This window comes from Schistocerca cancellata, chromosome 1, assembly GCF_023864275.1.
Source record: "Schistocerca cancellata isolate TAMUIC-IGC-003103 chromosome 1, iqSchCanc2.1, whole genome shotgun sequence".
Classification (NCBI taxonomy): domain Eukaryota; kingdom Metazoa; phylum Arthropoda; class Insecta; order Orthoptera; family Acrididae; genus Schistocerca; species Schistocerca cancellata.
In genome coordinates this window covers 806,288,752-806,311,367 of record NC_064626.1, presented here as the reverse complement: position 1 = coordinate 806,311,367, position 22,616 = coordinate 806,288,752, and the positions used below count along the sequence as shown (strand labels likewise).

Here is a 22,616-nt window from a genome sequence, read left to right as displayed (position 1 = left end):
AAAAGCCACAATATGGTTCTGGGAATTATTTCTCATCACAACCTCCTGTTACTGTCCGATGATGATCTACATGCCAATTTAGCATGGTGGGGTGTTCATTGCGTCCGGTGCATTTACAGGTTGCCATCGGTGCCTTCATCTTGGCCTTTGAGGGTGATTCATTACCTCAAAGGGTCAAGGTGATGGTGTACCGATGTGACGTCAAACTCTATGACCCTCCCCCTATGTGGTGCCTTAAATGCTGGAAATTCGGGCATGTTTCCTCCCAGTGACCTTCAAGCGCTACATGTAGAGACTGCGGACGTCCGCTGTATCCGAATACTCCATGTGCGCCTCCTCCCACCTGTGTGCACTGTAGACAGCATCACTCCCCCTGCTTGCCAGACTGCCTGGTACTCCAAAAGAAGCACAAAATTATGTTGTCCAAGCCCTGGACGAGCTATCTTACTGCGAGGCTAAACTCAAATATGAACAATTAAAGCCGGTTCCCATGCTGTCTTCATATGCTGCCACCGCGACAGCACCATCATCGATGATGCCATTTCGCCCATCCTCTAAGGTTGCTGCTGTGGGCCCTCAGGGCTGCTCATCTTCTTCCCTCGTCCAGTTGGTGGGGGGCACATCTTCTGTTGCTCCCAGAGCTCCTACTTTGGGAGCATCACCCCCCAAAATGCCAGGGGACATCGGTCTGCTCCTCCCAGCCGGAGAAGCAATGACCTCCTCCAGCTCCTCTTATGTGGAAGGGATCCTTAGGACTCTACCTTCCATGCCCCCTCCCCCCCTCCCACTCCCAGGGATCCAGTGAACACCAGCTAGTGGTTGAAAGAGCCACTGGCTGCTGGTCGAAGGGCTTCAAGGTCTTCCTCTGTCCCTGAAGTTACTTCTGAGAAGCCCTCCCAGCAAGCACCTAAGGAGCTGCAAGAGGGCAAAACTTCAAAGAAGTAGTCTACTAAGAAATGGGAGCCCCAATGGCCCCTACACCAGCACTTCCCCATGGCTCTGCATCAGAGGACAAGGTGTAGATTCTGGTGTCCCCTGAGGACCTAGATCTTGCCGACGCCTTGGATGTAATGGTACTGGATGCCAACACTCAGCCAGTGGCGACAGGTGATGCTGAAGCCTAATTTGCCTCCTTAGTCACACCGTGCTACCCCAAATGACAGAAAGCGTCATTCTCCAGTGGAACTATGGCGGTTTTTTCTCCCACCTGGCTGAGTTACGTCAGCTCTTAAGCAGTACACCTTCTACATCTAGATGCATACTCCGCAAGCCACCTGACGGTGTGTGGCGGAGGGTACCTTCAGTACCTTTATCGGTTCTCCCTTCTATTCCAGTCTCGTATTGTTCGTGGAAAGAAGGATTGTCGGTATGCCTCTGTGTGGGCTCTAATCTCTCTGATTTTATCCTCATGGTCTCTTCGCGAGATATACGTAGGAGGGAGCAATATACTGCTTGACTCTTCGGTGAAGGTATGTTCTCAAAACTTTGACAAAAGCCCGTACCGAGCTACTGAGCGTCTCTCCTGCAGAGTCTTCCACTGGAGTTTATCTATCTTCTCCGTAACGCTTTCGCGATTACTAAATGATCCTGTAACGAAGCGCGCTGCTCTCCATTGGATCTTCTCTATGTCTTGTATCAACCCTATCTGGTACGGATCCCACACTGCTGAGCAGTATTCAAGCAGTGGGCGAACAAGCGTACTGTAACCTACTTCCTTTGTTTTCGGATTGCATTTCCTTAGGATTCTTCCAATGAATCTCAGTCTGGCATCTGCTTTACCGACAATCAACATTATATGATCATTCCATTTTAAATCACTCCTAATGCGTACTCCCAGATAATTTATGGTATTAACTGCTTCCAGTTGCTGACCTGCTATTTTGTAGCTAAATGATAAAGGATCTATCTTTCTGTGTATTCGCAGCACATTACGCTTGTCTACATTGAGATTCAGTTGCCATTCCCTGCACCATACGTCAATTCGCTGCAGATCCTCCTGCATTTCAGTACAATTTTCCATTGTTACAACCTCTCGATACACCACAGCATCATCTGCAAAAAGCCTCAGTGAACTTCCGATGTCATCCACCAGGTCATTTATGTATATTGTGAATAGCAACGGTCCTATGACACTCCCCTGCGGCACACCTGAAATTACTCTTACTTCGGAAGACTTCTCTCCATTGAGAATAACATGCTGCGTCCTGTTATCTAGGAACTCCTCAATCCAATCACACAATTGGTCTGATAGTCCATATGCTCTTACTTTGTTCAATAAACGACTGTGGGGAACTGTATCGAACGCCTTGCGGAAGTCAAGAAACACGGCATCTACCTGTGAACCCGTGTCTATGGCCCTCTGAGTCTCGTGGACGAATAGCGCGAGCTGGGTTTCACATGACCGTCTTTTTCGAAACCCATGCTGATTCCTACAGAGTAGATTTCTAGTCTCCAGAAAAGTCATTATACTCGAACACAATACGTGTTCCAAAATTCTACAACTGATCGACGTTAGAGATATAGGTCTATAGTTCTGCACATCTGTTCGACGTCCCTTCTTGAAAACGGGGATGACCTGTGCCCTTTTCCAATCCTTTGGAACGCTACGCTCTTCTAGAGACCTACGGTACACCGCTGCAAGAAGGGGGGCAAGTTCCTTCGCGTACTCTGTGTAAAATTGAACTGGTATCCCATCAGGTCCAGAGGCCTTTCCTCTTTTGAGCGATTTTAATTGTTTCTCTATCCCTCTGTCGTCTATTTCGATATCTACCATTTTGTCATCTGTGCGACAATCTAGAGAAGGAACTACAGTGCAATCTTCCTCTGTGAAACAACTTTGGAAAAAGACATTTAGTATCTCGGCCTTTAGTCTGTCATCCTCTGTTTCAGTACCATTTTGGTCACAGAGTGTCTGGACATTTTGTTTTGATCCACCTACCGCTTTGACATAAGACCAAAATTCCTTAGGATTTTCTGCCAAGTCAGTACATAGAACTTTACTTTCGAATTCATTGAATGCCTCTCGCATAGCTCTCTTCACACTACATTTCGCTTCACGTAATTTTTGTTTGTCTGCAAGGCTTTGGCTATGTTTATGTTTGCTGTGAAGTTCCCTTCGCTTCCGCAGCAGTTTTCTAACTCGGTTGTTGAACCACGGTGGCTCTTTTCCATCTCTTACGATCTTGCTTGGCACATACTCATCTAACGCATATTGTACGATGGTTTTGAACTTTGTCCACCGATCCTCAACGCTATCAGTACTTGAGACAAAACTTTTGTGTTGAGCCAACAGGTACTCTGAAATCTGCTTTTTGTCACTTTTTCTAAACAGAAAAATCTTCCTACCCTTTTTAATATTCCTATTTACGGCTGAAATCATCGATGCCGTAACCGCTTTATGATCACTGATTCCCTGTTCTGCGTTAACTTTTTCAAATAGTTCGGGTCTGTTTGTCACCAGAAGGTCTAATATGTTATCGCCACGAGTCGGTTCTCTGTTTAACTGCTCAAGGTAGTTTTCAGATAAAGCACTTAAAAAAATTTCACTGGATTCTTTGTCCCTGCCACCCGTTATGAACGTCTGAGTCTCCCAGTCTATATCCGGCAAATTAAAATCTCCACCCAGAACTATAACATGGTGGGGAAATCTACTCGAAATATTTTCCAAATTATCCTTCAGGTGCTCAGCCACAACAGCTGCTGAGCCAGGGGGCCTATAGAGACATCCAATTACCATGTCTGAGCCTGCTTTAACCGCAACCTTCACCCAAATCATTTCACATTTCGGATCTCCGTCAATTTCCTTCGATACTATTGCACTTCTTACCGCTATAAACACGCCTCCCCCTTCACTGTTCAGCCTGTCTCTGCGGTATACATTCCAATCTGAGTTTAGGATTTCGTTACTGTTTACGTCTGGTTTCAGCCAACTTTCTGTCCCTAGTACTATATGGGCGTTGTGATCGTTTATTAATGAGAGCAGTTCTGGGACCGTTCTATAGACGCTCCTGCAGTTTACTATTAGCACATTAATATTGTTATTCCCTGTTGCATTTTGCCTACTCCTATCTTATCGCGTCTCAGGAGGCATCTTGTCGGGCCTAGGGAGGGGATTCTCTAACCTAAAAAACCCCCATGTGCACTCCACACGTACTCCGCTACCCTTGTAGCCGCTTCCGGCGTGTAGTGCACGCCTGACCTATTCAGGGGGACCCTACATTTCTCCACCCGATAGCGGAGGTCGAGAAATTTGCACCCCAGATCTCCGCAGAATCGTCTGAGCCTCTGGTTTAAGCCTTCCACTCGGCTCCAAACCAGAGGACCGCGATCGGTTCTGGGAACGATACTACAAATAGTTAGCTCTGATTCCACATCCGCGAGCGAGGCTTTCCGCGTTCACCAATTCCGCCAACCGCCTGTACGAACTGAGGATGACCTCTGAACCCAGACGGCAGGAGTCATTGGTGCCGACATGAGCAACAATTTGCAGTCGGGTGCACCCAGTGCTCTCTATCGCCGCCGGTAGGGCCTCCTCCACATCTCGGATGAGACCCCCCGGCAAGCAGACAGAGTGAACACTGGCCTTCTTCCCCGACCTTCTCGCTATTTCCCTAAGGGGCTCCATCACCCGCCTAACGTTGGAGCACCCAATAACTAATAAACCCCTCCCCCCGTGTTCCTGCTCGGACCTTGCTGAAGGAGCAGCCACATGTCCCCTCACAGGCAGAGCGGGCGATGCCACACGGCCAGCCTCCACATTGACCTTCCGCCTCGTGCGCCGCGAACGCCGCTGAACCCGCCACTCCCCTTGGGGAGAGGGTGGCCCAACCGCGCCCGGTACCCGCGAAGATGTCTCGACAGCAGGGACAGTGGGTGAAGCATGTAACACCTGGGGTGTACCTTGCGACGCACCAGACTCCCCACTGCCGCTACACTCCGAGGCAGCAGCCTGAAGACGGCTGACCGCGGCCATCAACACGCTCAGCTGTTCGCGAACAGTGGCCAGCTCCTCCTGCGTCCGTACACAGCAGTCACACATCCTATCCATCCTAAGGAAACAATTTACTGAAGGGGGTTAATCAACCTTTAACTAGACTGCTAATTCACTAAAGGCGGCTGCTTATTCACTAAACTGTGGTTGCTAGCCACTTCTTGTAGAAAACAATGAAATAGCACTACCTGTCTCTGGACTTTTCCTTTTGCATTGTCCTTCAAGAGACCTGGTTTCTGGCAGTGCAGAGCCCCGCCCTTCATGGCTACTGGGGGTACTACAAAAACGTCCTGCCTGTGGTGAAATATGTATTTTCGTCCCCACCTCTGTCTGTAGTGAACCTGTGCCCCTTCAAACACCTTTAAAAGCTATGGCTGTCAGGGTGAGGGCCATGCAGGAAATTACCATCTGCAACATCTACCTCCCTCCAGATGGTGAAGCACCACCCCATGTTTTGGCTGCACTCATTTCGCAACTCCCCCATCTTTTCTGCTTCTGGGTGATTTTAATGCCCATAACCCTTAGTGGGGTGGAGACAAGGTTAATGGTCTTGGCATAGATGTTGAGGACCTTCTAACTCACCTCGACCTCTGCCGCCTAGATACGGGTGCCCCATACATTTCAGTATGGCACATGGCACATATTCGGCCATTGGTCTCTCGGTTTGCAGTCCTGGCCTTCTCCCATCTGCTGGAAAGCACATGACAACTTGTGTGGTAGTGACCACTTTCCACTCTTTCTTTCCCTACCGCAGCGTCCCTCATCTCGACACTTGCCCAGGTGGGTTCTTGCCAAGGCTGAATGGAACACTTTCACATCCGCTACCAACAATGAGTATCCATTGCAAGTCACCATCGATGAAGTGATCCATGTCATCACTAATACCATTGTTGCTGCAGCTGAATCAGCAATCCCTCATTCCTCTGGTTGCCCCCAGCTGAAGTCAGTGCCTTGGTGGTCGCCAGAAATCGCTGCGGCCATTAGAGACCGTAGGCGTGCCCTCCAGTGTTATATGTGCCACCCCTCCTGGAGAACCTCATCGCCTTCAAATGGCTCTGAGTGCAGGTTTGTCTCCTCATCAAACGAAGGAAGCAGGCGTGTTGAGAATGCTATGTCTCTACCGTTGGAACAGGAACCTCCCCCTCCCAGGTTTGGATCAAGCTCCGCCAACTTTACAGCTATCAGAACCCAGCAGGTGTACCTCGAATTTCCAAAAATGGAGCTGTAGCTTCCAATCCAGATGTAATTGCAGAGCATCTTGCTGAGCATTATGCTTGCATCTCTGCATTGGAGAATTACCACTCCACCTTTCATCTCCACGCCACCCTGAGCCTTATAATGCTCCCTTCAGTGAGTGAGTATTTCTCAGTGCCCTTGCCGACTGTCCTGACACATCCCTTGGCCCAGATTGCATCCATTCGCAAATGCTGAAACATCTGTCAGCGGATTCCCAACACCACCACCTTGCTGTCTCCAACCGCACCTATAAGATGTGAAACGTAGAGAAAATGTACATTGTTACAACACAAGAAGCATCAAACACACATACACGCCTTACCACAGACTATCAAAATCAATAAATAGCTATGAAGTCACAGGGCACAAACTATTTAATAAGCTGCCACATGCCATACAGGATCTTCCTGAACATACATTCAAAGAAAGACTGCATGAATGGTTTATTGCCCACCCATTCTATGATATCAATGAATTCTTCAACTGTAAAATGCAGTAATCCAACAGATGACCCACTGTACATTTATTGTAATATAAGCTAAAATATTTCAGTAGTCAATACCTTATCACACTGTATTATAAATTGTAACTTCATTTGACGTTGTCAATTGCTGTAATGGCCTAAAGACAATAAAATCTTTATTATTATTATTATTATTATTATTATTATTATTATTATTATTATTATTTGGAGCGATAGCGAATTCCCATCACAATGGCGGGAAAGTGTCATTATTCCAGTCCTAAAGCCTGGGAAGAAACCACTAGATGTTGACAGCTATCGTCCCATCAGCGTCACCAACATTCTATGCAAGCTGCTTGAACGTATGGTGAGCTGGCAGTTGTGTTGGCTTCTTGAGTCTCGGGACCTTCCCATGGTGGTTTTCCCCCCAAGGACACTCAACCATCGACAACTTGGTGTACCTGGAGTCTGCCATTCGATCTGCCTTTTCCCACCGACAAAACTTTATTGCCGTCTTTTTTGATCTCACGAAGGCCTACGATACCATTTGGCGACACCACATCTTCGCTACTCTGCATGAGTGGGGTCTCAGGGACCCACTCCCGGTTTTTATACAGAAATTTTTGTCACACCGCACATTCAGAGTTTACGTTGGTGCTTCCCATAGTGCACCACATATACAAGAGAATGGGGTCCCACAGGATTCTGTCCTGAGTGTTCCACTCTTTTTAATTGCTGTCAGTGACCTCGCATTAGCATTAAAATCGTCAGTCTTTCCCCTCCTAAATGCTGACGAGTTTAGTGTTTCATTCTGCTCCTCTTCTACTGTTGCAGCTGAACGCCGGCTGCAGGGAACTATATGGAAGGCACAGTCCTGGGCCCTCACTCATGGCTTTCCGTTTTTGGCTGCCAAAGCTTGAGGGATGCACTTCTGTCGTCATCGTAGTGCCCACCCCCATCCAGAACTTTACCTTGATGACCAACTACTAGATGTAGTGGAGACTTACAGCTTTCTGGGACTGGTCTTCGATGCCCACCTAAGTTGGCTTCCCTATCTTCATCAGCTTAAGGACAAGTGCTTGGCACCTTAATCTTATTTGATGTCTGAGCCACACCGACTGGGGTGCTGATCATCGTACACTGCTGCAGCTGTACCAAGCCCTCGTACAATCCCACGTTGATTACGGAAGTGTGGTGTGTGGTTCAGCAGCCCCCTCTGCACTGGGTCTACTAGACCCTATCCACCACTGTGGAGTTTGCCTTGCGACAGGTGTCTTCTGATCTAGCACAGTGAACAGCCTCCTGGTGGAAGCTGGTGTTCCTCCATTGTGGCTCCGGCAGCAACAGTTGCTCGCAAATTATACCACCCACATACATAGTTCAACTCGCCATCCAAATTACCGTCTTCTTTTCCACAACACAGGGGTCCATCTCCTGCAGCGGCAGCTCACAACTGGGAATCCCTTCCCTGCCCATGTCCGGTCACTTCTTCATGAACTCGACACTTCCCCCTTTACCACCTTTCCTGCAGACCCACTTCCGTATACCTCTATGATCCATACCTTGGCCACAGCTTTGGCTTGACCTACTGCAGGGCCCCAAAGGCTCAGTTCCCCCTGAGGCCCTCTGTCGGCATTTTATCTCCCTTCTTGGCGCATTTGAGGGCTCAGAAATAATCTACACCGATGGATCACTGGTCGACAGTCTTGTTGGCTACACTTATGCTCACGATGGCCATTCTGTGAACAATGCTCCTTTCTGGATGGCTGCAGCATTTTCACTGCAGAGTTGGTTGCCATCTATCGCACTCTTGATCACATCCGCTCCTGCTCTGGTGAGTCCTTCATCATGTATAGTGACTCCTTAAGCAGCCTACAAGCTCTCGATCAGTGCTTCCCTAGGAATCCTTTGGTACTGTTAATCCAGGAGTCTCTTTATGCGCTCTGCACCAGTGGACACTCAGTGACCTTTGTTTGGACCCCAGGCCATGTCGGGATACCGGGCAATGAACTTGCTGACCGCCTGTCCAAACAGGCCACCAGTAAACCATCTCTGGAGATTGAGGCAGTCTCCCCACCGCAAAGTTTTTGTGATCTGGGATACTGAATGGCGCACCCTGAGTACACCAAATAAACTCTGTGCTATTAAGGAGACAACGGATGTGTGGCAGTCATCCATGCGAGCCACTCGCAGGGAATCTGTTGTCCTTTGCTGGATACGCATTGGCCATACGTGACTAACACATGGCTACCTCCTCCGTTGCGAGAACCCACCTCGGTGTCGCTGTAGCTCCCTTCTGACTGTTGTGCACATCTTGCTTGACTGCCCAATTTTAGCCGCTCTGCGGTGGACTTTTAACCTTCCCAGCACCCTACCTTTGGTGTTGGGCAACAATGCCTCAATGGCAGATTTAGTTTTACATTTTATTAGTGAGTTTTTTTTTTATTGTACCATCTAAGAGTGGGCGTTTGGCCTTCTCTCTGGGGCCTCGACCCTCACTCCGTTGTAACTCTGTCACCCTTTCTTTGCATTTGTTTGTCTTTTCCATTCATGTGTTAATCTCGCCTTGTCTGTTTGGGGTGGACATTTTAATGTGTTGCAGAGTGGCTGGCTCATCCTCTTTTATTCTTGTGATCAGCCAGCCCGGACCATCTGCTCTATGGTTTTAAGACTTTCTTCTACTTTTCCTTATAGTGTATGTTTTCCCCATTTTTTGCTCATGGTATTTGTTTTTTTATTAGGTGTGGTTCCGCATTCCTTTCCCCCTTTTACTTTCCCAAACATACTTTGGGAGTGATTTTACCGTGAGCCTTGTTTGCTTCAGAAACAAGGGACTGATGACCCTGTAGTTTGGTCACTTTATACCTCAAACCAAACAGAAATGTAAAAGTGTGTACTTCACAAGACAAAAAAAGTAGTATCCTATGACTATAACGTTAATGAGTCAATGTTGGAATCGGCCAACTCGTACAAATACCTGGGTATAACACTTTTTAGGGGTATGGAATGGAATGATCACATAGGCTCAGTCAAGGGTAAAGAAAGTGGTAGACTTTGGTTTATTGGTAGAATACTGGGGAAGGGCAATCTGTCTACAAAGGAGACTGCTTACAACTCATTCATGTGTCTGTTTCTAGAATATTGCTCAAGTGCGTAGGTCCTGTACTAAATAGGACTACCAGGATATATAGAATGTATACATAGAAGGGCAGCACGAGTGGCCAGAGGTTTGTTTGATCTGTGGGAGAGTCAGAGATACTGAAGGAACTGAAAGACTCTTGAAGATAGATGTAAGTCTGTTAACAAAGTTTCAAGAAGTGGCTTTAAATGATGACACAAGGAATATAGGTACTACAGTCTCCTATGTATCGCTCTTATAGGAATCATGAGGATAAGATTAGAATAATTACTGCATGCACAGAGGCATCCAAACCATCATTCTTCCTATGCTATGTACATGAATGGAACGGGAAGAAACCCTAATAACTGGTAGACAAGGATTTACCATCTGATATGCACCTCATGAAGGTTTGCAGAGGAGAAGACAAGCCAATGATGAACGAAAGATTTTTAAATAGTGTTTTGCCTGTAAGGGACACTTTGGGACAGTACCCCCATTTGCTTTCTGTGCACTCAGCACTGAGAACACTCTGTGATAGAATATGTACAAACAACCAGAACAATACTACATTTTCTTTAATTTTTGAAGTCTTTATTAAATTATTAAAGCAACTCATGATTATTGTCTTCTCTGTGTGAAGCAACTACCAGTTTTTTTTATACTGTTGATCAAAACTGCTTCTGCCACCCAATCTGTCACTCTTCATGCATGTGACAATCTTGGTGACCTCTTGGTGCCCATTACTCCTCACCAGTCCTTGAATATGGTTTCTGGAGTCATTTTTTTATAGGGATCTCATCCCTCAAACCGACGAGGAACTCGTGGCCAATCTGGAAAGGTGGAGCATTCATGTCATTTGGCATGTTCAGAAAGGCCATAAGGACTATCACATTGATATCGGCGCCTTTATTCTAGCATTTGAGGGGGATACCCTGCCAGAGGAGGTCAACGTTGTGTGTTATCAGTGTGACGTGAAGTTGTACATTCCACCACCCATGAGATGATTTCAGTGTTCGTGGTTCAAACATGTCTTCTCCCTGTACAGCGGACCCTCTATGGAGTGAATGTGGACACCCACTCCATGTGTTCTCCTTCCAAGTGTGTCAGTTGTAGATGGCCATCACTCTCCATACTTGCTGGATTGCTCAGTTTATAAGAAAGAAAAAAAAAAAAATACTGGAGTATAAGTCCCTTGATCGTTTATCATACCCTAAGATTCATCAGAAATATGACCATCTTCACCATTTGTCCATGACATCTAACTTTGCCTTTGTTACAACCCCACCCCCCTTTCCCTCTCGACCTCCCCTGTGGTTCCCATACCCTGCCCTTTAGGTGGTGCTGTTCCCCCTATCCAACTGGAGAAGTGCCTCCTCCTTTGGAGCCTTTCAGTGATGGGGCTCCTCCTGGGACCCCTCTCCCTGACGTTTCACAGACTGGAGGCCTACTACCACAAGTCAGTTGTGGGACCCATGATCTGTGCGCTCTCTCTTAGTCGCAGATCTCACTGAAGCCTGCTCTCCCTCTGGGCTGTGCCCCCTCAACTTACAAAATAAGAGGAGGAGAAGGAGAAGGAGGAGAAGAAGAAGAAGAAGAAGAAGAAGAAGAAGAAATGTAAGTCCAGGGACAGGGCCCCTCTCATGCCCCCAGACATGCATGCTCTCCCTCGCAAACTGAGTCAGCCCTCTTGTTTATGGATGTCACCCTGTCCTTGTTGGTGATGGATAGTGACCCGGAGGCATGACTGGTTTTGGCCTGTTCACCTGTTCAATGGAAGTATAACGAATACTCATCATCACCTTCCAGAGTTGCAATCTCTTACTTCCTTTTATTCTGCAGCTTGTGTCATTCTCCAGGAATCTCATTCCACTCACCACTGACCCTTTGTGGGTTCCATGACTTCTGCTGAAACTGGGTCAACCATTTGAAGGGTGCTGGTGGCATCTGCATGTTGGTGCATATGGTCATTGTTAGTACATGTACATGGATCCCCCTTCGTACCGATTTGAAAGTGTTTGGTGTCTGGGTCCACTTGGACTCTGTAGTCACGGTTTACAATACCTATCTCTCTCCTGACAGGCCACCTACACTTACTGCCCCAATTCCCTCCTTCAGCAGCTACCCCTCCCTTCCTCCTCCTCCTCCTCCTCCTCCTCCTCCTCCTCCTCCTCGGGTATTTCAATGTACATCATGGGACAGTGCATTTTCATCTAGTCAGAGTCTCTTGATAGATCAGTTTCTTGCTGACCACGATCTATACTTTCCTAGTGCTGGTTCCCCTACCCATTTTGGTGTCACTTATGGTACTTTCTCTGCCACAGGTCTTTCGCTCACTTCCCCTCTCCTTCTCCCTTTATCACACTGGTCACCACGAGATTACTCTCTGCAATAGTGACTATTTCTTGTTGATTCTCTCATTTCCTTCCCACCTCCTGATGTACAGGCTATCCTGCTGGGCTTATCATGCTAATTGGCCTCTATATACCTCTCAGGTTATATTTACCCCTTCTTTGTCAGATTTTATCTATGAAGTTGTCTCTGAATGTCTGATACACTTATTCGCGCCGCCAGCATTGCCTTATGCAGCTTGACAGATCCATTTCACCGAGTGCTGGTCCCGTAGTGGAGCATGGCAATTGCCATAGCCATCCATGGTCACCATCTGGCCTCGTGATGCCTTAAGCAGCTTGTCTTATTACCTTTAAGCATCTTTGCACCAGCCAGAGCCTGTTGCTTAATCAGGAGAGCAAGTGGGTATGTTGGGAACACTGTGTCTTCTCAGTATGTTCTTCTGTTCCTTCCTATGTTCTTCTGTCCCGTCATCTCAGATGTGGGTGTCACACTGCACACTCCAAGGTTGCCAGCAGCATGGGCAAGGCCCAAGATGGAAAACTACTGTTGGCAACGTGCACAGATCCATTGGTTCTCACAGATATCGTGTGACCAATTTTGCGACAGCATCAGCATCAGCCTTCCTCCTCTGGAAACTGTGGGTTTTACGCCTTGTCGGGTGGGATTCTGCAATGAACCTTTCAGTAAATGGGAACTTCTTCTGACCCTCTCCCCCTCCCACAATTCAGTCCCTGTCCCTGACTGCATCCATAATCAATTGCTTCAACACCTCAATCCTCCACAACAACAGTACCTCTTCCAGGTGTTTAATCTTATTTGGCTCCAAGGTGTTTTCCCCTTCAGTGGAGGGACAGTATTGTGGTTCCTGTCTTAAACCTGGTAAGTATCCATTGTCTGTAAATAGTTACTGGCCAATCAGTCTAACAAACATCCCCTACAAGTTATTTGTACAGATGGTGGTTCATTGGCTCAGATGGGTCCTCGAATCTCGGTACCTTTTGTCTCATTACCAATGCAGCTTTCGGGAGGGACGGTCTCCGATCAATCATCTGCTTTGATTGGAACCCGCAGTTCGGCAGGCCTTTTCTCAACACTGCCATCTTGTAGAAGTTTTCTTTGATCTTTGAAAGGCCAGTGACATGGCCCCCTCCCCCCTCCCAAAAAAATTCAGCCAGCCAACTAGTATTTTATATATGCAAAATGGTTACAAGTTATGTAGAGAGTACAAAATGTTATTTTGATTTCATTATGGCTTTTTCTTTTTTTTTTTTTTTTTAGGTGGCTGGAAGTTATGTTGCAGGAGCCATTACCATCACCTACATTGCTTGAGGAGGGTTTACGGAATGGAGTTTACTTAGCTAAGTTGGGTAATGTTGTAGCACCAAAGGTAGTCCCCAAGAACAAAATATATGATGCAGAGCAAAGGCGTTACAAAGTAGCTGGATTGCAGTTTCGCCATACTGACAATATTAACTATTGGCTCAAATCCCTTGAATATTTGGAACTACCAAAGGTCAGTATCTATGATACAAATTGTGCATAGAATCAGATGTGCAAAATATGGTTTGGTATGAAATGTCTTGCACTCACTCTGGGGACACTGTTGAAATTCTGTATTACAGTCTTGATAAATTTTTAGTGCATTACATTCTTGATAACTTATTATTACACATATCTAATGAGTCAGGTTCTACAATAAAATACTCTTGGTTTGTCACTTTGAATAAGACACTCGAGCTTTTGATAACTGTCTCCACCATCATCAGGAGTTAAAATCACTGACTGCTGGAGCTGGTCCAGCGTTCCACATACATAGGTGTGACACAGCATCTGGAAGCTTCCAGAAAGGCAGAAGTGATGCATTTGTGAAAGGCAAGTTGAGCTGCTGATAGCAGCTCTGTCCTGGCCCTGGACTGAGTAACGTCAGGTGGTGCAAGGTGGTGGTACCACATTTGAAACTGTCCTCTTGCCTCCCCACTAGTGTCTATAATCTGTCTTTGCTTTCACGTAATATCAAAAGCCTGCTCCAACGCCATTCTAAGCGTGTGCCTCTGCTCTCTGTTAAAGTTGTTGCTGTTTAATTTTGGCAGTCTCCTTTATAACAAAATTCCGGTATGGTGGAGAATGAGCGAAGATTCTTGTCTTACGTCCATTTTCTAGACAATATACAGCCATAGCCAATTTCTCCAGTTCCCTTTGTTTAATATGTTGTGAATGCTCAGCACAAAGTTCAGCAACTCTATGAATAGTTTGTCCTATATAAATGTTACTGCAGTCACAGGGGAGACTGCAGTCCATGTCTATGCAACACTCTCCTGTCTTGTTAGTTGTTGCTCCACAGTGTGGAAGAATTGCAGCCATCTTGGCCTCTTCCACCAATTCAAGAGACATCTTTCATCAATGGCAGTCTCTTCTTTCCTGTAACCATTTTTCTTGAACATACTTCTCAAATGCCGAAATTCAGATTGTAGATGGTCATCATTGAAAATATTCTTTTCCTTATGTACTAATGTGTTCAGGACAGGTCTCGTGTGTACAGGGTGATGAAAGTTATTGCTCTTCAAGTACCAATCAGTGTGTGTAGATTTCTTGTACTCTGAAAGACCAAGCTGTCAGTTGCCTTCCTCTCAACTAAAACATTGAAGAATGGAACCTTGCCATCCATCTCCATCTCGACAGTAAATTTAATTTTCAAAGCAATAAAGTTGTTCTAGCTTTATGAGAGCAGATCCAGATTTCATCTAGCAACTAGGCATTATAAATGCAGTATTTTCCAGTTGTTATATGCGTGCCTTAGGATGCCTACAGATGTTCTTCAGGCTCTTGTCACAATTCATTAAAGTTAATGAACTGTGACAAGAGCCTGAACAATGGGTGCAGTTGTATTAGGGCATGTAAAACAACTCCGACATACTGCATTGATAATGGCTAGTTACTATCTGAAGTCTGGATCTGCTCTAACAAATATAAAAAAGAAACGATGACTGATTGCTGCTCTTTACCATTTTGAAAGTTGCATCACAGTCGTGGAGCACATTCCACTTTCCTAATGGGAGGTAATGTCATGAGTAAATTGAATGTTGGGATGGACTGGGATGGCCACTGTTCATGTCATCGACGAACTGCTGCAGTACATTATCAATATGAGGCTGTATCACGAAGTTGACGTCAGTAAACCATTAGAAGCAAGGTGGATGCAACTTCACAGAGGTCAGAGCTTGCTCCTCAGAAATCTCCATGAAGCAGTTTGCAGTGGCTGTGGAGATCCCACCACTGTGCCATTCATCATCTCGTAACATTCATTGCGGTACAGGACGTATGTTGTCACAAATTTGGTGGAATAGTTTTATGACTGCAAGGGGAGCCTACTGGGCCAATAGATCCACCGTGTCTTTTACAGACACCCTTATAAAAAGCAATGCAAAGTCCAGGCTGATCATTGTCATTTTGGCCCCATCTTCATTTTCCTAGGGGGTCCCCATGAATAGCTGTGAATGAACAAGGTGGTGTTCCCAGTCAGAATGTTACCACTAGTATTCGATACTAGAGAGTACTTAACATTGGTACCACTTTTATTTATTTATTTATTTACACACTCATCGAGTTCCCTAGGACCAAATTGAGGAGCAAATTACCAAGGTCATGGAACGTGTCAGTACATGAATTTACAATGTAAAAGTAATGACAGATAAAAATAAAATATTTATGAATCCAAAAAAGTCAAGCCATGATACAACAAGAATCAGCTTAATTTTTCGAGGAACTTCTCGACAGAATAGAGTGAGTGCCCAGAAGGAAACTTTTCAGTTTTGATTTGAAAGTGCATGTATTACTGCTTGAAAATGGATGCAGCTGTATACTGCACACCTTTCTGTACAAGAGTTAAGGAAGTCCAATCCAAATACGGGTTTGATTTCTGCCGAGTATTAACTGAGTGAAGCTGCTTATTCTTGGCAATAAGCTGATATTGTTAACAAGAAATGACAGTAAAGAATACCCAGACTTAGTGAACAGGGGCCGACAAGAGGTTCACGAACTTGCACCACCTATTGTCCGAACTGCCCTTTTCTGAGTCAAAAATATCCTTTTCTGAGCCAAAAATATCCTTTTAGAATGGAAAGAGTTACCCCAATATATAATACCATATGGCATAAGTGAATGAAAATAAGCGAAGTAGATTAATTTTTGTGTCAAACAATCACTTACTTCACATACTGTTCGAACAGTAAAAATGGCAGCATTAAGTCTTTCAACAAGATCCTGAATGTGGGCTTTCCAGGACAGTTTACTGTTTTATCTGAACACCTAGAAATTTGAACTGTTCAGTTTCACTAATCATACGCCCATTCTGTGAAATTAAAATGTCGGGTTTTGTGGAATTGTGTGTTAGAAACTGAAAAAACTGAGTCATACTGTGATTTAGTGTTTATTTTCTACAAGCCATGAACTTAAGTCATGAACTGCACTATTTGAAACTGAGCCAGTGTTGCACACAACATCCTTCACTACCAAGCTAGTGTCATCAGCAAACAGAAATATTTTAGAGTTAGCCTTAATGCTGGAGGGCACGTCATTTATATAAATAAGGAACAGGAGTGACCCCAACACTGATCCCTGGAGCGCATCTCATTTGACTGTACTCCACTCAGTCACACATCACAGCCATTCTCAACACTGTAAATAATGACCTTTTGCTGTCTCTGGCTAAAGTACGAGGTGAACCAATTGTGATCTACTCGCCGTATTCCATAATGGTCCAACTTCTGGAGCAATATTTTGTGATCAACACAATCAAATGCCTTAGTTAAATCAAAAAATATGCCTTCTGTTTGAAACCTTTTGTTTAAGCCATGCATTGCCTCACAGAGAAAAGAGAGTATAGCATTTTCAGGTATTAAACGACTTCTGAAGCCGAACTGTAGATTTGATAGCAAATTGTCTGATATAAAGTGATCAATCATCCTTATATACACAGCCTTTTCAGCAAACACTGATGGCATAGAAATGGGTCTAAAATTGTCTACATTATCCCTTTCTTCCTTTCTAAAAGCTGCTTTACTACTGAGTACTTCAATCGTTCAGGAAACTGACCATTCCTAAAGGAAAAATTACAAATGTGGCTAAATACAGGGTTAACATGTGCAGCACAGTACTTTAATATTCTGCTGGGCACTCCATCATATCCATGAGAGTCTCTAGTCTTCAGTGATTTAATTATGGACTCAATCTCCTCCTTGTATGTACACAGAGGAGTATTTCAGATGTCAGTCTCGGAAAGGCGTTTACCAAGAGAGTTATATGATTCCCTCTAGAAACTAAATTTTTATTTAATTCACCAGCAATGCTCAGAAAATGATTGTTAAATACTGTACATATATCTGATTTATCAGAAACATAAATATTTTTATTACAAACTGACTTTATATCGTCAGTCTTGGCTGCTGACCAGACACTTCCTTCACAACTGAGCGTATGGTTTTATTTCATCCTGTGAATTAGCTACTCTATTTATCTACCACATATTCTTTACCTTCCTAATAACATTCTTAAGCACCTTTCAGTACTTTTTGTAATAGGCTACTGTAGCTTGATTGTGACTACTTCTAACATTTTGATATAATTCTCACTTAGTTTTACGTGGTATCCTTTTCTCATTAGTCAGTCACCCAGGCTGCCTTTTACTGCTAGTACCCCGCTTAGAATGTTTTAATGGAAAGCAACTCTCAAAGAGCATGAGACGAGGTTTAAAAATCTCTCTATTACCATTGGATTAACTTTCCTACGTAGTTTGTAATTGTGACATTTGTTTGAGTGCAAAAGCCTATTCATGTTAAAATTTGTGCATCATAGTCTGAAAAACCATTCACCCTTTTACTAACAGAATGCCCATCTAGTAATGAAGAATGAATAAAAATACTGTCTATGGCTGTGCTACTGTTCCATGCACCCTAGTTGGAAAAAAACACAGTCTGCATCAGATCATAGGAATTTAGGAGATCTACCAGCATCCTTTTTGTTGCACAATCATATACAAAATTAATATTGAAGTAACCACTTATAACTAATTTCTGTTACTTCCTATAAAGTGTTCAAAAACCCTCTCTAGCTTGAACAGAAATAATCTGAAGTCAGAGTTAGGGGACCTATAAACAACAAAAATTAGAAGTTTAGTTTCAGGAAATTCACCTGCTCCTGCACAACATTCAAATATCTGTCCTGTGCAGTGCCATGATACATGTACGTACACAAATGGAATACTGCTTTTTTACGCACATGGTCATTCCCCTCTCCGCAAGGAACTCCATGAAAAACAGCCAGCTAATCTGTATCCTGGTAAAGGAAGCCTCAAATTGTCCAAATATTTAAGTGGTGCTTTGATATACCAATAATTTCAAAATAAACATCTATAAGCAGTTCACTAACTTTATCTCTAATACCTCTTTTATTTTGATGAAATATGCTGATTCCTTCTCTACTTGAAAACATGATGTGCTCTGAAGGTGATCCCTTAGTTAGAGGGACTTTCTTTAAGTAGGTATACCTATCAGCTGACTTCAGTCTAAAAAAGGTGCATCTCTAACACCAATTACTACAGGAATTTTTCTATGAGTGATCCCATCACCACACTGTCACCTATAAGCTTTGCCATCCTTCCCTTCCCATGCCTATTGAGGTGCAGACCATGCCTAGTGAAACCCAATCTACTGATAGACTCAACTGGCACCACTGAAATGTGACCTATGGCCTCTGCCATCAGCGCCCTTTCCAGCCCCATATTAACACACCTAACAGCCACTTTAAAATGAGGCCGATCATGACCCTGAAACAGTTGCACGAAATGCATATTAGTGCCACAAGTTTGAGTAGCTATCTTTACCCCCTGCGGGTCCGGGGGTTAGAATAGGTGTGCAGTATTCCTGCCTGTCATAAGAGGTGACTAAAAGGAATTTCATACATTTCGACCTGTGTGTGTTGGTCCCCTCTTGGGTTTGACCCCCATCCTTTCCATATTAATGTTGCTAGTGCGTGCCATTTGGTGAAGGACTCTTACATGGTGTTTTTTGTTTGTCAGTCATGCACCAAGATCGTACGTGTTACTCATTGTCGTGTAGTGGGCTTTGCACCCAACGTCTTACGGGTTGTCTACTTCTCGTCTCCTGCACCATACCATCCTTTGCGCTCTGACAATTCTGGACCATTTCGCCACCCGAAATCCAGTGTGGTAGCCAGTTCGTCGTGGTGGGGGTGTCATGTACACTCTTGGTAGTAGCCCCCCGACAACACAGGGATCGCACTGCTGATGCCAGAGCGGAGACCTTCCCGCGTATACCAAGGAGTAGGTGCCCATCCTTCTGGGGCACCAGGACTCCCAGCAATGGCCATCCCGCCAGGTGGCCCTTGCTGAGGCTGGGTGGCGCCCGTGGGGAGAGCCCTTGGTCGGAGAGGGTGGCATCATGGCGGATGACATGCAACGAAATGGGTTAAATCAAATCAAGCTGGTGGTCACTCGGCCCCAGCAGTCTCTAAGCACATACGAAATGAATTTGATGCTGTGATCTATGATTCCTGATCGTTCCCCTCCATGGCCATGCCTTGGGAGGACCATAGGGCAACTCGGTCTAGCGAGCCGTATTCGCCTCAGTACCTAGTTTGCTGCAGGACTGATGGAGAGACCTTTCAGGCAACGAAGCACCAGTTTTTCGTAGACCACCTCAAAGATAGGTTTGGGGAAGTGGCGACATTGTCTAAAATGCGCAGTGAGGCAATTTTGATCCAGGCGGCCTCCCCAGGCCAGTTGTGGGCGTTGCTCCTCTGTGATAAGCTGGGTGACATCCCTGTCTCGATTATGCCCCATAACAGCCTTAACATGCGCCAGGGTATTATTTTTCATAAAGACCTCCTTTTGCAGTCAGGTGAGGAGATACATGCCAACTTAGAGCGACGGGGTGTCCACTTTGTCTGGCCCGTGCATAGGGGACCCAAAGAAAACAGGGTTGCTACCGGTGCTTTCATCTTGGCTTTTGAGGGTGACTCGTTGCCTGAAAAGGTCAAGGTGATGGTTTATCATTGTGACATGAGAGGGTATCTGGTGGAGTCTGTGTCTACGTCCTCAACTATCTTTACAGGGAGTGTGTCCCTCTTCAAACACCTTTAGAGGCTGTCACTGTTAGGGTGTGGACGTCAAAGGCTATTACTGTCTGCAGTATCTATCTTCCACAGGATGGTGATGTCCCACAGCATATATTGATTTGCTGCGCTGATAGCCCAACTGCCACCACCTTTTCTGTTACTGGGCGACTTTTATGCCCATAACCCTTAATGGGGTGGATTGGTGGCAACAGGCCGAGGCACTGTCATTGAGCAAGTGTTGGCACAGCTCAACCTTTCTCTTTTAAATGATGGTGCCTCCACACACATCAGTGTGGCGCCTGGCACATACTCAGCCATCGACGTTTTGGTCTGCAGCTCTGGTCTTCTACCGTTTGTCCAACGGAGTGTGCATGATGCCTTGTGCGCTAGTGACCACTTTCCGATCTTTCTATCACTGCCACAGAGTCACTCACTTGGGCGCCTCCCCAGATGGGCTTTGAATAAGGCTGACTGGAACTCGTTCGCCTCCATTGCCACTATTGAGCCTCTTTCTCATGACGCCATTGATGTGGTGCTTCACACGGCCACCACCAGCATTGTTTCTGCAGCGGAATCTGCAATTCCCTGTTCTTCTGGGTCCCCTTGGCAGAGGACTGTGCTTTGGTGGTCACCAGAGATTGCTGAAGTGATTCTCGATCACGGGTGGGCCCTCCAATGTCATAAGTGGCACCCGTCACTGGACCGCCTCATTGAATTTAAGCTGTTCTGTGCAACGAGCCCGACGCCTTATTCACCTACGGAAGCAGGAGTGCTAGGAAAGGTATGTCTCCACCATTAGCATCCGTACCTCTCCATCGCAGGTTTGGGCCAAGATTAGGCGATTCTATGGCTATTGGACCCCTGTCGGCCTACCTGGGCTTTTCCTGAATGGAGCAGTCTGTACTGACTCTGACACGATCGCAGAACTCTTAGCAGAGCATTATGCTCAGAGTTCCGCTTCTACGAATTACCCTCTGGCCTTCCACTCATTGAAAGAGCGGTTGGAACATCGGAGCCTTTCATTCCATATGCACCACCCTGAATCATACAATGCTCCATTCAGTGAGTCTGAATTCCAAAGTGCCCTAGCCGCTTGCCCTGATACAGCTCCTGGGCCGGATCGCATCCACTGTCAGGTGCTCAAACACCTCTCTGTGATCTGCCAGTGACACCTCCGAGACCTTTTCAACCGTATCTGGGTTGAGGGTGAGTTCCTGTCTCAGTGGCAGGAAAGCATTATCATCCCAGTGTTGAAGCCTGGCAAGAACCCATCGGAGGTGGACAGCTACTACCCCATTAGCCTCACCAATGTTCTGTGCAAGTTGCTTGAACGCATGGTGAGCCGGAGGTTGAGTTGGCTACTTGAGTCTCGGGGACTTCTGGCTCTGTCTCAGGGTGGGTTCCGTAAGGGCCGCGCTGCCACCGGTAATCTGGTCTGCTTGGAGCCTGCCTCCGTGCGGCATTTCCCCGCTGTCAGCATCTGGTTGATGTCTTTTTTGAAATGCGGAAGGCATACGATACACCATAGTGACATCACATCCTCACCACACTAGATGAGTAGGGTCTTCAGGGCCGCTACCAATTTTTATTCAAAATTTTCTGTTGCTTTGTTCCTTCCGCATGCAAGTTGGTCCCTCCCATAGTTCCACCCGAGCCCAGCAGAATGGGGTCCCACAAGGCTCTGTCTTGAGTGTCTGCCTCTTTTTAGTTGCTAACAATGGGCTAGCTGCAGCTGTGGGAATGTCCATATCAGTTTCTTTGTATGCTGATGACTTTTGCCTGTACTACAGCTCCACTGGCATTGCGGTTGCTGCACGGCAGCTACAGGATGCTATTGGCAGGGCACAGTCTTTGGCCGTCATGCACAGCTTCCAGTTCTCGGCCACCAAGACCTGCGTCATGCATTTCTGCTGGCATCGCACTGTTCACCCTGAGTCACGGCTTTATCTTGACGGTGAACCTCTTGCTGTGGAGGAGACACATCGGTTTTTGGGCTTGCTTTTTGATGCTCAGTTGACTTCGCTCCCTCATATTCGGCAGCTTAAACAAACATGCTAGCATTACCTTAATGCTCTTCATTGCTTGAGTCACACCAGCCGATCGGTCTACCCTTCTACGACTGTATCAGGCGTTGATTCAGTCGTGTCTTGATTATGGGAGCCTGGCTTACAGTTCGACATCGCCTACTGCATTGCTTGTCCCCATACTTCACTATGAGATCTGACTCACAACTGGAGCTTTCTGCACAAGCCCTGAAGACAGCATAATTGTAGAGGCTGGTGTCCCTCCATTGCGGATCCAGCGCCAACGACTAATGGCCACTT

The 22,616-nt window shown here is 45.8% G+C and overlaps 1 protein-coding gene across 2 annotated transcripts in view; it reads left to right on the top strand.

Moving 5' to 3' along the window:
* Window positions 1-22,616, top strand: part of LOC126188008 (ras GTPase-activating-like protein IQGAP1) — a 334,889-nt gene that overhangs the window by 12,177 nt on the left and 300,096 nt on the right. For both annotated transcript variants that reach the window (XM_049929428.1, XM_049929435.1), the window contains exon 3: window positions 13,441-13,675. In XM_049929428.1, coding sequence (XP_049785385.1) covers window positions 13,441-13,675 — 235 coding nt within the window. The remainder of the gene's footprint in view (window positions 1-13,440; window positions 13,676-22,616) is intronic.